General features: G+C 40.6%; 1 protein-coding gene across 3 annotated transcripts; it reads right to left on the reverse strand.

The window, feature by feature from the left end:
- Positions 1-12,397: 12,397 nt before the first annotated feature.
- LOC113570640 lies at positions 12,398-17,957 on the reverse strand. Of its 3 annotated transcripts, none has more exons than XM_035530984.1 (8): positions 17,650-17,957; positions 17,297-17,443; positions 16,249-16,382; positions 15,876-15,995; positions 15,414-15,432; positions 14,942-14,971; positions 13,882-14,033; positions 12,398-13,079 (listed from the first exon to the last, which is right to left on the reverse strand). In XM_035530984.1, exons 1-8 carry the CDS (start codon positions 17,678-17,680, stop codon positions 13,062-13,064), a joined length of 651 nt encoding a protein of 216 aa, XP_035386877.1. In that variant the 5' UTR covers positions 17,681-17,957; the 3' UTR covers positions 12,398-13,061. The 3 variants fall into 3 exon arrangements, with proteins under 3 accessions (XP_035386877.1, XP_035386876.1, XP_026854971.2); XM_035530983.1 differs by having other exon boundaries at positions 12,398-13,137; XM_026999170.2 differs by having other exon boundaries at positions 12,398-14,033.
- Positions 17,958-18,214: the final 257 nt, after the last annotated feature.

The following is an 18,214-nucleotide window of genomic DNA, read 5'->3' on the forward strand; positions in this document are numbered from 1 at the left end:
GCCTAATAGAAGCACTTCTATTTTGTCAGGACAGCAAGAGGAAGTTCTATTTTAAAGAGGAATGCTAAGACTTATTTTACTTTCTAGGTTGTGTTTAGAGCCTGGAACCAATGACTGCAAGGCGTTAGCTGAGGGGCTAGTGGGATCTCTTCAAACTTAAATTTGTAGCCTTTTATGTTTGTCCTTTTTTCTCAAGATTGTAAATAACATGGTTACATTTTACCACTTGAACAAAAGAGCACTGGCTTCACAAGAAGAAATTTGAGCAGTCCAAATGAGGCAAACTCAACCCTACATGATCAATGTCACCGAACCTCACAGTTGTATGTGAGAAGTGACATTTTGAGTTAATTTGTTTATAGCTAGCACTGAAACAGAAGTGCTTAGATCTGTTAAGTGTTTGTCCTGTTGAGGGCAGTTCTCTCATTGACACATTTTACCAAAATATTGCATGAGACTTTTTTTTTTTTTTGTGAAATAGAGATGTGTACAGAAATTCGCTGACTGAGTGAAAAAAAAAATGACAATGAAAATACTGCTACTTCCTGTTTGCAAATAGTTTTAGTGCACCCCTCACTTTATCCATGAGAAGAAGCAAATGAAACTGGCTTTGCAGATGAGGGGAGGGGAATGCCAAAGATGAAACTGGCAGAGGTTAATTAGACATGCATGTACAAGCATACTTTAACTATTTATTAAAAATATTTTCAGGTAAACTTATAAATGTAACAGTATAGTCTTTTTAAACTTTAGCAAGTCATCTGAAATGTTTTATTTGCTACCTATGAACCACCATGTGGTTTCATGTGGGAACCTTGAGCAAAGGTTTTCTATCTTGCAAAGGGAAAGCCTGCATAAACAAACTGCCATCACATGCGCATTCTTGTGTGACGAGTCATCTAAGCAGTCACTGTAGCATTGCACACTTGAGTTCCTATTTCATCAAAGTAAAACAGGGGCCTGTGTCTTTCACACTGCTTTATTTAAGTCTTTGCTGCTCCATATATGTTCAGAATGAGGCAATTCTAAAAACAGAAAACAATAGAAGATCCATTTGTGGAAAAGGAGCACTGAAAGCCACTTCTAAAACCCAAATCGGCACCATGGCCACATGAAGAAAATCATTTCAGACAAAAGTGGATACTTGATATATGTAGTTAATTATTCTGTTATTAATGCAGTTTTCATATTATAGGCACTAATATTTTGCACCTCTCCACTTTAAACTATTCCAACCTTCCATACCAACAAAAGCACAACTTGACTTTTCTGCTGCAGCAGCTTCCACATGTGAAGAGCTATTGTCCCGGTCAGTCCCTCCCAGCTTCCTTGCTCCCTGTCGTGTGTATTTTAGTTCTATTCCGTAGTTTCGTTTTCTCCAACCCTCGTTTCATTTTCCACACCTGTCCCTCCTTTCTAGTGTTGTTAAGTTCACATATTTAAACCCTGTCTTGAGGGCTGTGTGTTTGCTGTTCATTGTTTCTTAATTCCATGCGTAAATGTTTATAATGGTTATGTTCCTTTGTACTCCGTGCCTTTGTGTTTCTTAGGCCCGAGTTTTTCCTAGCGTCTTGTTACAGCCTGATTCCCCTGTTTGCCTTCGTGTGTTTGTTTTGTTATCATGTATCCACGTACTCTCGACCGTTATACCGACTCTGGTTATGGTTTTCCCCCTAATAAATCTCGCTCATCTCCGCACATGCGTCCACCTCCTTACCGCTCACAGTTACAGCTATAAACTTAAACTCAACATAAAGCTACAGCTTCTTTAGCATTGTAAGCCAGCCTTGGTACTGAGGTGTTATGGCTAGAGCATTCTTTGGCTTTTTTAAACTGAGGCTTGCATATCTAGTTGTACATGTAGCCTGTAGGGAAAAAGCAATATTCAAATAATAGTTAAAATAACATAACATTAGCTCTTCAGATTTAAGAGGTTTGTGATTACTATAGTAGGCCCTGACACAGAGTTGATAAACTAGTGAAATATGTAACCTGCCTGGAACATGCAACAGCATGAACATTATATATTAAATGATATGTAATATATACACTTATTTATTGTAAAACATATGCATGTAAACTGTATATTCAAGTAAATACATATTTTGAAATCTAAAATTATACTGATCATAATCAAGATTATTAACTTTATTAATAGAGTCAACTTTATTAAGAGTACCACAGAGAGCAACACTTCGTTGTGAGTAGTCCTTTATAGATGATTAAATCTCATTGTCTGTGACATTGTCATGAATAAATCAGAGGAAAGCCTGGATGCAATTGCAGTCAACAATCCAAGTTCAAGGGTCAGACACCAATGATCAGACCTGAACTAACCTTAACCTCAACCCAAAACCTAATCTTAACCATAAAACCAACCTTAACCTCAACCTAATCCTCACCCTGACCCTAACTATAATCTAGTTACTGAGACTGTGGTTAACAGCATATCTATAACAGTATGTTGAGTATGCCAACACTCAGTTAAGTATTATGCTTGTTACATTTTTAAATATTTATCAAGTTCACTCACATACACATACTTGGACATGCCAAATAAATAGAAAACATACAAAAACAAAGCTTGTTTACATAGTTAAAGGTCTTGATTAACCTACTGAATGTATTCAGATGCTTCTCTACTGCTACATCATTGCTATGTTACTGAGTTTATTTAATCTGAAAAAGAATACTCAAAATAAAGTATGTCACTGATCTGACAATAGAAAAACAGTGATGGCATTGGTTTCCTCGCCAAGACATGGTCAACCGAGGACAAACCGCCATAAGAGTAAGAATGAATATTACAGAAATGATCAAATTTACAGACGTAAGGATATAGGGAACAAAAAAAATGTCTTGCAGACATGTGATTGCAAGTAAGGCACGTTTTTTAAAAGCATCCATCGTGTCTCAGACACTTCCAAGAAGATACACTTTTATTTCTAACAAGAGAAAAAAAGAATAAAGCGACTGTACAGACTGCATAAAGTGCATCGGGGAAAGTAACATGTCTCAGCTGGCAAAGTCAGTCATGTAATACACAAGCTTCAATACTCACTCTACTTCAGTCATATAACACACAAGCTTCAATACTCACTCTAATTCTTGCTCTTTTTTTCCTTCTTTTCCACTGTAGCATCACAGTCAGCCTTACTGTTACTGCTACAACCACTGGACCGAACCATTAGCCAGCACGTCATAATCTAAAAACTACACACACCAAAAGAAATGCGGTAAAAAGTGTAGAGAATAAAAAGCAATTAAATCTAGACCACAGATAAATTAGAAAAACATTCAATAGAGGACACTTACTGTCGTCACTTACACTCACTTACTAGAAACTGGTTTTAATATGAATTACCAATAAAAATTGATGCTAGCACTATGATTACAAACATTCCGTACTTCTAACAAGCTCGTTGATTGGCTGGTCTTCCCAAGTTAGCTACTGTTCCTAGGGATTCTGATTCTGACTTGCCTTTGTGATTTCTGGTATCTTGGTTTACTCACTGTTTACTCACAGATAATTATGTAATCTTTTCATGCGCCACATTCTCTCCTGGTGCTCTGCCCTTACCGATGATCCAGAACACAGATGCATGTAGTCCACACATCATTCCACTGCTGTGTTCCCTCCACTGGCTTCTTGTAGTTTCCCACATCAGATTTACAATCCTGATTCCTGCAAAGCCAAAGATTGACCAGCCCACTCCTACATAAAAGCATTTGTCTTACCCCACCACATGCAAAAAAATGAGTAAAGCTGCATTTGCTCAACCAAACCATATACGACATCAAATTAATGTTCTCTTGAGCTTTTTCTTCCAGAAAAGTTTAAAATGGATCTCACTTCTATAGTTAACAGGCCAGAATTTCATACTGATACCCACACAGTACTGTGACTCATCTAGTATCACTGATGAATAAGACCAAGCGTGTATCACTCTCACACATACAAACCTCCCTTGCTCTTGTTTTCCTGGGTTGACAGCGCATCTTTCTGCAAATCTCTTTCGTTGAGCGATAGCGATGAGGACGCACATGCTGAGATTTATTTTCAGAGTCATTTAGACGATGCAGAGTCAAATTACCAACACAGAACAAATAACACAGGTTGAGCAAACAATGACAGGTTAGAACAATGACTAATAAGACCAGAAAAAAAAACACTGGGTTTAGATAACCTAAGTTTACTTAAATAAGCCAACAAAGGATAATTGAGAAACAGGTGTGAATAGTTTATAAACCAAACAAGGGGCGAGGTAGTAAAGCAAAAACAACGACAAGAGATAGAGTTGCTATGCACCACTATGGATCTAGAAGGCAGGTAGAGTTGAGAAACCAGGAAAACAAGCAAACAGAGGAACAGCTCAGTACATGACATGACAGAGGTAATACTTTGCATGTAAGTGAGTATGTAAACTGGGAGATTAAACAGGAAGCCCTAAGTAGCAGAGGGAATAGGGATCAGGTATGTCCTGAGTACTGAGGTGAACTTGACTGAATGCAACTGTGGAGAGTGGAGGTGGGCGCAGCAGTGCTGGAATGGACAGAATCAAATCCAGGACAGAGTCCCCCTCCGGTTGGGCGACTCCTGATGCCTGAGACTGGGGCCACCTGGGCCTACTTTGACCACAGGAGCCTGGATCATCAGGATGAGCTGGATGGAAGTCAGAAATCTGAGAGCGATCTAAGATGTCTTCTGCAGGCACCCAAGATTTTTCCTCAGGGTTTTTCCCACTGAGACCAGACGGTTGATTGGGCTGATCCCTGCGGACACAGGGCTGAAGAATACAGGTTTAAGCAGAGATATATGAAAAGTTGGGTTCATTCTCATGGGGGTATCTGGAGCTGATAAGACACTGGGTTGACTCATTGCAGCACTTTAAACAGCCTTATCTATCAGGGGCTGAGTTTCCTAGTAGGTAGTCCAAGCCTCATGTTTCAGATGGATAGCCAGACCCTCTGGCCAGGGTCAAGTTCATGTGTGGAAACACGATGATGACTGTCAAATTCTTGTTGCGTGTAAACTGCCCTTTGTAACTGGACGTGTGCGGATTTGAGTTATGCTGGAACCATTGTTCCAGTGCATGTATGTGTCTGTACGGGTGTCATCCCATGGGAAAAAGGCAAGTTGGAAGCCACTGAAACACACTGAAAAGGTATCATCTTAGTGAAGGAGTGGGTGAGAGATATTTTTGCATATACTACCCTAAATGCCTAAATGTCAGCTAAATGCCATAAATGTAAATGTAAATACTACCCAAGGGAGGTATTTGTGCCAATCAGCTTGCGTGACACAATATGGGAGGAGGAATCGTCACACCTATCGGTTGACTTGTTTGACTTCGCCATTGTACTGGGGATGATGGCCTGAGGAGAGATTCACATTGATGCCCAGTTTACTGCAGAATTGTCTACACCTATGAAGTGAATTGTGAGCCCTGGTCAGACACTATCTCTTTAGATAACAACAGATGCAAAAGAGGAAAGCAAATATCATGTCCACCATCTCCAAAGCTGTAGGGGATGGGATCAACACATGCAAACTCTATACTGATAAAAGGAATGAGACTAGTATCCTGCATTTTAGTAAACAATGGTGGAAATCACTTTTTTGGGGGGGGTTTTAAGCTGTTGTTCTAAGCCATGATGACATGTAAATAATAAAGTTTTGTACATAATGTATGAAAAACACAAGTTTTATTGATTGTCTTTATAGAGGTTTCACTTGCTGTGTCATGCACATGGCAAGTGGGCGAACTTCATGGAAGAAAAACCTTAAAGCCTGGTCTTTATAAGCAATAGGCAACCACAGAATGTGTGACAACCTATGGTCTTTTAGGGGATTTTTCTTAAACTAAATTCACTGAGGCACTTAAAGAGGAAATATAAACTGGTACCAAGTGTATAATGCTAAAATGATTTTATGTATGAATTAACAGTGTGATGCTTTTTAGGGTACACTACCTGCCAGAAAATACATCCCCTCATAAGGCTGGCTATGTTTGTTTTAAACTCTGTGTTAAAGCATTTTATGGTCTTGACAATATTACTGAAAGTGCACTGTGAATGGTGTTTCCACCTGCTCCCTTGCTCACCAAATGAAAACTGCTATGGCAAGTATTGGCCTTTATGTAACAGCTACAGGAATATATTTACAATTTACAGTACAGTGCTTCCATTGCCATATACAGTAAAACAAAGTTATGGAAAAATAGTTGTTACACTAAATTATTGATAATGTCATGAATTAATGAATTATTAAAGAAAACATTTGGTGGGGCCAGGCCACAGAGTTATCTAAACTATGTAAAAAAAGCCTAAATGAGTGTAATGGGTGTGTTATTTCTAGCTGTTCATATTCCAAGTCTTGCGTCTTCTCTGCTGTTTTGTATTCGTTAGTGTTTGGTGTTTGTTCTTTTTGTTACTTTTATCGTGGTTATAGCCTCTTACCTTTTTGTCATTATGTGCTTTTATTTGTTTCTCAAGATGTATTCCCAGACTTTACATGTTGGATCTATGACTCTGGACTGTTTAAATAATTACAACTCTAGATTTGCCCATAATAAATCTTGCTCATCTCTGCACGTGTCCGCCTCCTAACCACTAAACGTTAGAAAATCTAAACAAATGTGAATCCCCTGCACACAGCGGGCTGTACCATGTGACTCAGGGGGGAGGAGCCCTCCATGACAGCACCCCCTCCCATGGGATGCGGCTCCCAAAGCGTCCCAATCCAGGACAGTGAACCCCAAGCCACCGTGCACACATACACAGACACAGCACAGCAACAGCCTGGTGCCCACCTAACACAAGGCAGGCCAGGAACCACCAGCCAGGGAGACCTCTCCATAAGGAGGAGAAAAGCAGCATCCCTGCCTCTCTCGTGGCAGTCCGGTACACTCTCTGTGACGTGAAGTGTCTGTGAACACAACAGGCATGAGTACAAACAAAGAAATGCACCATTACACAAACATATAAGGCGCTGTGCTGCAGCGCCTGCTAACTCCACAGGCACTGGAAATGTGTCCTTGGCCCCAATGGACATGTGGAGGTGCACGTCCGTCCCGGTTCTGAATGTGTTACCTCCCTTAACGGTCCTCCTTTTGCCAGCCGCTCTAAGAGCGTCCCAGCAGAACTCCCCTTCTGGGGCTTTGGGTGGACCCTTCCAGTCCTCCTGGTGAGTCCGTGGAAGTGGAAGAACTCAGGTCTTCTCCACACTAGCCGGAGACCTCGCTGACTCCACCTTCCACCCTCACCGCGGTCCTTGTGGATCGCCTCGGCTGCAATAGCCCTAGGCTCCCCCCAAAAATTTCCAGGGGGTGTTCCTTTCTGTTTCTGGAGTTTCTGCAAACACCAGTCACGGTACTCTCCGTAATCTCCTAGGATCCTGGCAGCAGCTAGCAACGTGCATAAGCACCTTCCTCTGGGAAGTCCGTTTTTTGTCGAGGGTGAGGGCGTTCTGTGGTGGTTGGTCATTCTGCCCGAGTGCCGCAGGGAGCAGGGCAGGACGCCCAGACTCCCTCGACTGTGAAGGACATTTACTGACAAAACAGAGATGACAACTGTGGCACTCAACCTTTACGGTAATCATAACAATGCAGTTAACATTAGACGAAGAGCGCATACACAGTAACACGTGACTTACACAAACCAACATTAAACCCTGTGCAGATGTGTGCAATTTCGGGGGGCGTGGTTATAAACAGTACAAATGTGAATCCCCTGCACGCCGGAGGCCGTACCGCGTGACTCGTGGGGGGAGGAGCCTTCCGTGATAGTGGCCGAGAAAGGCAGCATCACATATATCTTACTTCCTGTGTTTAAAGATTAAAAGTATTGCTGGCAGGTTTGCTGGATAGAAAGCTAAAATTGCACACACAAAGAGTTTCATACCTGTATGGTACAGGTAGGGAATTTAGACTAGGTATCAACTTATATAACATCGTTTAGTTCAAGTTCAAGTTTGGTTTATTCGTCACATACATAGTCATACGCAGTATAACTCGCAGTGAGATGGTGGAGAGTGCTCTGTCCAAACTGAGGAAAAGAAAACAGGGGTGCATAGAGAAATATAGATATTCTATATATGTGAAATATATATATGCAAAGAGAAATATATATATATTCTATGTATGTACAAAATATATTAACAATGTATGTACAATATATGTATATTACGATTATATACACAATGTACAATGTATATGGTTGTGTATATATGTACACAATCTACAGAATGTACAGATCCATTTTGTAGAATAACATATTTACAGTTGTTGTGTTACAAGGTAATTGAATATATATATATATATATATATATATATATATATATATATATATATATATATATATATACACACACACACACACACACACACACACACACACACACTCACACAGTTATACAGTTATGTTACATGGTGGTGGTGGTCCCCACAGTTTATCAGTTTCCCTGATTCAGGGCCTGAATGGCCTGTGGGAAGAAGCTCCTCTTCAGTCTCTCTGTCTTGGTTTTCAGGGAGTGAAAGCGCCTCCCTGACCTCAACAGAGAGATGAGTCTATTGTTGGGATGGGTGCGGTCCTTTACAATCTTCCTGGCCTTGGTCTGGCACCGCTTGTAGTAGATGGTCTGCAGGTCAGGAAGTTCCGTGTGAGTAATGCGCTCTGCTGAACGCACTACCCTTTGGAATGCTTGTCTGTCCTGCTTGGTGCTATTCCCAAACCAGACTGTGATGTTCCCCGTGAGGATGCTCTCGATAGTGCAGGTGTAGAAGTTCCGCAGTACCTTAGAGGGCAGTCTGAAGTCTCTTAGGCATCTGAGGTGGTAAAGACGCTGACGAGCCTTCTTTGCCAGGGAGTTGGTATGGCGGGACCAGGACAGATCCTAATTTAATTTTAGACCAGATGCCTGCACCAAAGTGTTGTTTTCTGAACAATCAATCAACCATCTCGGCCCCAATTTCTGTTTTTTAGGCACAGTTAATACCTTATGTTACAATGTATGGTACAGCGTTGTATAAAGTTGGTCAGTTGCCAAAAAAAAGATTGTTCAGTCTTGAAAACCTGCTCTTCTCTTGGCTGGCCAGCCAGCAAATTAACTGTGTTGTCCACTCGTCTACGTGTTCTCAAAGATCACTGCAAAGGTCTATAGAAAAGCCCTGCAGTGAGGGAGAGTCAGAAAGGGAAATGTGTGGGAAACAGAAAAGGGAACTGGAAAGAAAGATAATCTGTGCATGTAGAAGGTCTTTAATTTAAAAAGAACAGACTTGTTTACTATTGTCTGTTATACTGTGAGTCAAGGTGAGGCTTAATTATCAAATGCAGCAAACTAATGTGGCACCTGGCTGTATAGTTAACTCATGGCTTTCATTGGTACAGTTTCTTCTGATTCAAAGATTAGATGGTTATACCATACCTGTCACATTATGTATAGTTAAATTAAATGTGGATAAGTGCAAAAATGTATCTTGTTAAATTTGGTTGGATTTGATCAGATTTAAAGCCGATTTCCTAGGCTTGGAAAAGAGCCTTGGGTTCATTTGAAATGTCAGTGGTGATGCATCACTAAAAGTCATTTTTGTTTCAGATTTAAAGCAGCAGGAATAGTTTTCCAGTATCTAATCTTTAACCTTGCCAGAAAGTAATGTAAATTGTTTCTTGTGCACTAATATTTTAGAAAGTAGTTTTTGTTAATCATTCAAAGCTGAACCGTGTGTGTTGTGCAAGGTGGATTTCACCAACACATTACCAGGCCTACAGGGTATTGTAACGCTGAAAGCAAAGTCAGACGCTTGCGGGTAAAAGGCAGAAGTTTTATTGTAATCCGTATCCGTGGTGGTTAAACTAGTCAGGGTCAGAACCAGAGTGATGCAGTCCAGGGCAATTGCAATCATAGACGTAAACAGTCAGAGTCCAAAAAAAAACATAGAGCAATATCACAGGCAAACAAATCCAACAAAGGGTAGGAAAAAATCGCAGTCGAGAGAAACAGGAAAACCAGGGCAAAAACACAGAAGATCAGAAGCACGAATAGAACACTCGGTATTCTCAGGTAAACTGGAGGCAATACTTCACAACAACAGTCTTAGGATGGCTTATATACATGAAAAACAGGTGAACTCGATATGCAGGTGATGAGGATCTGGTGAACTGTTGATGATTGAATGAGTCGCTCTCCTGGAGACTAACTGCATGATGGGTATTGTAGATTGTTTGGGTGTCGGGCAGCGTGACAGGTATGCACTGGAAGTGCTTTTCCACAAAACAGAGTTATTATTACCGAGTTGTGATTTAGTTTGTGCTGTTTAGTAACTCAATGCACTGGCGTATACATCTTTCCAAGAATATGTATTTAGAAGAATCAAGAGTTGATTCGTGTTTCCTCACAAGGTCAAAGTCCACACACTGACTACAAACAAAAAAATTATACAACTCACTCATTGTGATGAGGAATGTGTTACTCATTTCCCCAAGTGTCCTAAATAACAGGTTCTCAGATGAGTCCTAATTCAATTAGTCCTATATAATGTAATGGCCCGAGTGCAGGATGCACAGACTCCCTCCACAGTGACAAACATTTATTAACATACAGTGGTGGCACTCACACATAATGTAAACAGCGAACATTAACATTGCCACTGTGAACAAAGGCAATGACTGACAGTCATGCACACACCAACAGGGGCTTAAATACATAAACACAGAACAACACAGCACAACAACATAAACACAGAACAAGTAGATGCAGGTGTGCACAAACATGTAGGCGTGATTATAAACAAGAAGCTCTCACTGCACCGTACCACATGACAGTGAGAGGGGAGCATTCGGTGACATATAATTCTTACAGCTTTTAAATTTCTTAAATAAATAAATATTTTTTTACATATTTCACAAATTGGACAGAACAAAATCCTGGATTGGCCTATGGTCCCTTAGAACTACACCGGATTGACCTCTGCTGTAAGGACTGCTAGAAACATTCCAATGACATTCAAATTCACCTGCTGCTCTACAATGATAATACTAGTAGTTTTCTCAACCTCACCCTCTGGGTGAGAGCTCAGCTATTCATAGCATTTTATTGAATGGCAGAAGGAGCATCATTTAGGGATATAATGAGTGTACAGACCTGGACTGTTGCTTTATTCAAAGGTCCCAAACAAACAAAGGCAGATCAAAATCATTTAGTGCTTCAACAAAGCTGTATCTCTTCTGGAGTCGGCTAAAACAGTCATTCCTTTGCTGTTTGGTTCTAGAATATTAAGGGCAGGTTTCCCTCCCAGCTCCAATGACCTACACACACACCCTCTCCGATTTGTCCGGTTTGTACGGATATGACATCTGTACATCTCTGAGTAATTGGTGGGGGGAATATTGGTACTTTCAGCTTTCTTCAGTTTCCTGTTCATGGTTGCATGACTACACTGGACTCTTCCCTGTACACTTTAGTCTGATGCTTGTTGAACACTGTTCTGAATTTTTGCACTGCACTTCTGCATTTGCTTCTTAGATTTTGCATATTTTGTATATATTTGTGAGTGTGTGCCAGTGTACATTTTAAATAGGACCAGTAGAATATGCGTGATTACAGTGGGCTTATAGAGTTGCCAAATAAATAAGCAATGGAAAATGTGAATTGCACTGACCAGAATTCAACTATTGTTACTGTTAACAGCTCTGATCACTTCTGAGATTATTAGTCATATCACTTATTTGCAAAACTACTTAAGAGTGACTCTAGAGAAATAAAGAGAATTCATTCACATTATCTTGCACTGGAAAAATGCATGGAAACACTAATTGATTCTGATACTAAAACAATTCTGTCATGCAAGCAGAATTAATCTACAGGGAATTACTTGTGCTTGTATGTGTAGGCTGATGCTGTGCTCTTATTCTGACCCAGATTTGTAGTCAGCTAACAAGGTGAGTTTTCTCCACTGAAGAAAGCCCCAGAGGGGATGTTCCGTGGTCAGATTTATCAAAGCTTTCCATCAAGGAGAGGTATCGCTGTGTAATTTGCAAGAAACCCACCTAATGCATCAAGGCAATGTTTTACTCAAGCTGAAAGATGGTAAAGGGAGTCATTATCTATTGACTACGATTGTCACAGCAGGCTCCCATCCACAATCAGAGCTAAGTGGCAGAAGCTGTCAGTATTAGCTCATATTTCTAATCTAAATGTGTAAATGAAGCTTTACTGACTTTTTAACTGTCAGTCTGTTTTCTCACATAGCTCCCAATAAAGCTAGAGGATTGCCTGTCAGACAATCCATAAAACCTAATTAAAGACAACTGACATGATGACCAATATGCTTGCAAGATTTGGCCAACATGGTAGACAGCTGCCAAATAAGAATTTTCTAAATAAGTAACCATGGCTGTGTGCAGGAATGCATTTTGAGTTTAATAACTCTCAGATTGTTATTACAAAACTTTAAAAAACACTACAGTTGAGTGGTGTTTGTTGTACAAAAGTAATTGCTTAATACACATTTGCATGATTATAGTCATTACAATTTGATTTTTGTTTGCTTATTTTTTATATAACACACAACAGACAATAAAAAATTAACACGTCAACATAATACATGTCTCAAGAAATTTCAGGCAGTGCAGTTCTAGTTTGTAAATCTATGTCTTAACCAATGTTTTCCTGAGTTAAACCAGAGGATGCGTATAGGCTAATCCTTGTCAAGGCAACATTGGACTAGAAGAGTGGAGAAAAAGAGAGGACAAGGTGGCATCTAATAATGTATACAATCATAATGACAATTTTGGCCATGCCAGTGTTAAAGGCACATGTCACAGTTACTCTAGTGCAAGTAGACGTTCAAATTTCAATGATGCCCACACAAACAGAATATTATTCTCTACTGTGGTTGCTTTGTTTGCCGCTTGTCCTCTGATGATCCACTGTAGTGCATCCATAACAGCTTAACCAGGTCCCACCAGGGCTTGTGTGCAGCTTCTCACCCTCACGGCTCAGCTTAGCCCACGCGAGGCATGTAAACATGACGTAAACAGGTGCTCACAGAGCGCTTTCTTCATCAGAATGAGGATGAGCACTAAATAAGGGAACTATATATTAAGGGAAGACTTACGGGACAACAACGAAGGATGAAACTAAGATAAACAGGGTAGAAAAACAAGGGGAGTACAAACAACTGGGCTAAGTTAACTAGGTAAACAATAACCAAGACTAAAATACAGGTAACAGATTTAAAAGGAAAACCAAACAATGCTTGCATGACTGAACAAGGGAACAGAAACCTAAAAGGGAGTGAAGTGATGATGAATGAAATTAGACAAATCTGGCGATAACGGACCAGGAAAGCAATGCAGATGAAAGCACCGAGATAACGTACAGCAGACAGGAGAACAGAATAAACTTAACGAACATGAACTGGGAGGGCAATACAGACAGAGAGGGCAGTGTAAACTGGAGTACCGGTAGAAAGCGTGTAGGAATTAAACGAGAGATAACTAAACAACAGGAGAAAGGCGAGTGTAAACAGAGAGAGTAACTTAACTTGGTTCACAGAGAACAAGTACAGCATAACCAGAAGCCAGTGAGGCAGAGTGAGAAAATGGCATAGACGTCGACATAAACATAGACAATGACCAGCAAACATGAGATGCAGGAACAAGGTTTAAACAGGACCACAATTAGGGACAAACTAGGAACAGCTGGCGATAAAGGGCAGGAGACAGGGAACCATGGAAACAAATGAAAGCTGGAAAACACAGAAGTGATCAGGAAGCCAGGGAAATCAGAGACACTCGTGAGCGTGACTGAGTAAGATCAGAGAGTGACTCTCACTCCAGTGAATGAGCAGAATGAGTGAGGGCTGTGAGAGTGACTCTTACTCTTTTCTTCCTGGTCCACAGGATGAAGACCACGGCGATGGCGATGGCGATGGCGATGGCGATGGCGATGGCGACGGCAACGGCAACAATGCTCCAAACACCAAAGCCTCCATATTTCTGAGGTCCAAGTGTAGTAGTGTTCAAATGCAAGTCTGTACCATAGACAAAAATATAGGTTTGAGATTATATTACATCACACTTCTAACTGCAATAATCCTTGCATTATATTAAAACACACTGACAAACCCTTGATGTGAAAAGGTTAAACATAGCCCTGCATTATTTTGAGCAAGATTATGTATATTTGTTTGATCAAGTTGTGATTCTTCAAAGCATGCACAGTATACTCATATGGAATGTCTGACATGTAATGTCTAATCTGATTTGCATACGGGCATGCAGTGCTATGCATGCTTTTAAGATCAACTATATATTTAACAAGCACACACAAGGCAGGATAAGGTACAGGCAGCAGTTGCCAGGAACAGCTTCAGTCTCCTTCCTCTGTATATGTTATCTGACACATGGGCTCTTAAGATGGACCCCTGAGCCAGCAGTGGCTGAGGTGATGTCAGCTTAAAACCTTTTTAAAGGTTGTGTACTGACTTTTATATTGAGTGCTATCAAGTTCGAGAAGGTGTTGATGTTGTGCTGTGGTAGCAGCATCAACAGATGTGTGTGATGGTTGCCGGTGGTGACCTTCATGGGGGAAACGGTGGGGGACAGAAAGGAGAAGCATGTGTCTCTCAGCTTTTCCTGAGGCACCTTTCTCCCTCACGGTCTTTTTTCCCCTCTCTCTTTTCATCTAAAATACAATCTTACACTAACTCCCTGACAATAAACAGACAATGACCCCAAAAACCAAACAAATTCGCAAATCATACACTGCTGCTGGGTCCTTATATAGGCCACATCAATCACTTAAGGAAGGGTAGAGCCAGTAATGAGGTGCACAGAAAGACCCAAATCCCAAACTGGACCAGGACCGCATTGCAGCAGTTCAGGAGCGCAACACTGGCTAGTGTTATGTTGTCCTTCTCACACACAGAAAGATACTCACTTGCATTGCCTGACTCTGTGGGGCAGTCATCTGCAAAGCAACGAAGTTAATACGACGTTACAATGTGGCGCACACACGGACGCACACATACGCGCTCATGCAATGTGACACGGTTTATTGAAGACAGATTAAATGCAAGTATAACCGGCACAAACAATTGCTGAATCAGACTGCTGATAATCCTGATCACTTTCACCATTACAATCCCAGTGCCTACACATTCTTCTTTCACCTTCTCAACCTCACTGGAGTTTCTTGTTCAATTTGCAGCTCCACCACACGTTAATGTGAGCGTTAGACTAGTGGTTGGCTGACTGTTTACATCTGGATGAGTGCATCACTGTTCCTTTGTGCATTCGGGTCAGTTCAGGTGTGTGATCATCATGTAGTCTGCATCAATTAAGTGTCTCTTTTATGAAGTATCTATTATTTTAAACATCTATTATATGAAGGATTTTAGCATTTCACTTACATGGACAGGAGATGATGTTCTGTGGAGATGAAAATAGTGTTAGACTCATAAAAGTTTAATAACAAATTAGTCTTCCAACTAAAAACTCTGTTTATTCTCTGAATTCTGGGTCTCTATTTATAATCCTACATGTTATTTTAACAAAACTACATAAAACAGTCTGGGCCTACAACATTAAAAAGCTTTAAAAAACAAACATTTTTAACAGTGTTTAGGGTCATTTTAAAAAGGTGCAGTGTTTATGTTGCAAGGAATGCTTGGTTTCAGAATTAACAACACATGGTAAAAACATTTCAAATTAGATTAAATGCAGAAAAAATAGGTTAATGTTGAAATATTCTTTTAAGGTCCAGCAACCCAGCTTCAGTGACTGTGCCTCTGAACCTCATGGTCTAGCTACATATGTTTGGGCAAGGCAGGTGAAAGATCACACTTATGATCAATTATAATTTCATTACTCACCACAGTACATGAAGTTTTGAAAGTCACATTAGGCTGGCAGGTTTTGAAGATGATATTAAAACATTCCCAGTGCTGCACTAATGAGGTGTTACCATTGTCGTCAGTAGCAACCACAGTGCCCTACATGACACACAAACACACATTAAGGCCATTTTGTTGGTCGCCTCACACACCTCTGTCCAAGAGTGCAGCTGCCAGGTACACCATAAGAAAGCAGAAATGTGCCTGTTGCAGTTATACAAAAGATCATGATGACACCCAATGATAAGAATTTTTTGATAAGATCTTCTTTATGTTCATCTGGGATATTAAACATCCACTGTAGCAACAAAAGACTGTCCACATACAAAAAATGTAAAATACTCATGCTTACATCACTGAGCCAGCTGTACTCATCACAGCTGGACACGTTGTTCAGAAAGAAGGTGATGGACCCATTAGCATGCTGCTTATGATGACAGTATTCATTGACGTCAACCCCAGCCAGCCACATGGACATGGAGAAAACTGATTATTCAGAGAAAAAGAAAAAAAATTACAAAAGGACATAACATCAGTACAATGACAAAAACATGTCCTTCCTTGAAGTTTATGAGCAGTGAACATTCAGCTGTGAGTGATGTATGCATCCAACACAGGGAATAAGTAAGCATCAGTTACACAACCGAGCAGTGTTCATGTTGTTTTAGGGGATAAGGAGATCAAAATATAGGGAGCCCAGACACTGCATTACGCAGCATATGATGGGAAATTCAGCACTGGAGTGATGGTTCCCTATGGTTGATCTTGGTGAGATGTTGCACTGCTTCACATAGACTAAGTGGGACTGTGAAGTGTGTATTGCAGGTAAGGCATTTTATGTAAAGGCAGTAAACCTACTTACCAATATTTTTAAAATGTGACATAATGTGGTGAATACAAAACACTGGCAAACATGTACTACACTAATGTAAGTACATGTTTCTCAAAAACATGTTTGGTCCCTGGCATTTCCTTAATTAGTTTTGCACTGAACCTAGAGGCTAATCTACTTAGCAAGTATCATCCCAAAACCGTTCTGCAAATACATGCCCAACACACACACACACACACACACACACACACACACACATCAAGTTCTTACGTACCGTCACACAAACTTAACAGTGTGATTTAGGACACAGTAATTCATCTCTGACTGAACCATTACTGATAAGGTATCAGCATCTAGGCTTATATTTGCAGTTATTTTCTCTGAAAGATCAGTTCAGACGGCAAAGTTAGTTTGCTACCATGGAGATGATTGTACCACTAAAGACTATTTAAGTGATTAAAGATGAATGGGAAAGTCTTAAATCAAACAAAACATTTTAACTTTTAATCCCTGCTCCAGCCCCCTGTTGACGAAAACGACAGTAACGCATATTTTAACGGATACGCACAGATCTTCGCAGAGGACAGGCACTTCAGTGGCTGCTCCAGTCCCTCGTAACTCCCCCTCGACCAGTTCGTGACTGACACGGAGGTTTTCACCAACAACGTGCCGTTGCTCGTGCCGGAGACCCAGTGGGTTCCGTTGCCCGTTTGCCCTACCAGTGCACACGAGCGAAATCACCACGTCTGCGTTTGATGCTGCGCTGACGGGCTTGTCGTAACATTTTTTTATACGCTGGAAAGCGTCTACTTATAATTAGTGGCGGTCCTGAGCATTATCGGTTATAATCCAGTCTATTAAACTGTAGTTACACAGAGGGCATGATGATGATATGATGAAAAAGCAAACTGCAACACTTACAAATCACAGCTACCGCCTCATTTCGCCACATCTTGCATTATTTGGCAGAAGAGAGAAGCCGACTGAGTTCTACCCAAACCACGAACATCCAAGTGACAGAACAACTGCGAATACCGCTGGTAATGGAAAGCCAACGTGGTCTAAATTCTCCTCAAACAAAACACGTTTTACTTGTATAACGGCGAAAAAGCAGTGGACGTTTTTAAGCCGCAAAATACACCGTTATTTTTCACTACGCCGTACAAAACGCCTCACAAAGCATGTATCAACATGTATAACGAACTACCCAATTCCGGCCATAGCCAGTGTCGGCCAGTTCGTCGTATTGCGTAATTATTTTCTCTCTTCGCCAATCGCTTTGAAGAAAATCAAAATACGTTTACGTTTAAACTTTTTTTTTTTTTTTTAGCAAAAGATCATACCTGAAAACAATATTTAAATATTGCTAACAATATTGTAATTCTGCAAAACTATACAAAACTGCATGGAACGCACAAATCATTTTCATTCTGCGACGGATTTATGGTGAATCTTTGATTTGCGTCTCGGACGTCTTACCGGATAG

This window comes from Electrophorus electricus, chromosome 10 (assembly GCF_013358815.1).
Source record: "Electrophorus electricus isolate fEleEle1 chromosome 10, fEleEle1.pri, whole genome shotgun sequence".
In the NCBI taxonomy this organism is placed as follows: domain Eukaryota; kingdom Metazoa; phylum Chordata; class Actinopteri; order Gymnotiformes; family Gymnotidae; genus Electrophorus; species Electrophorus electricus.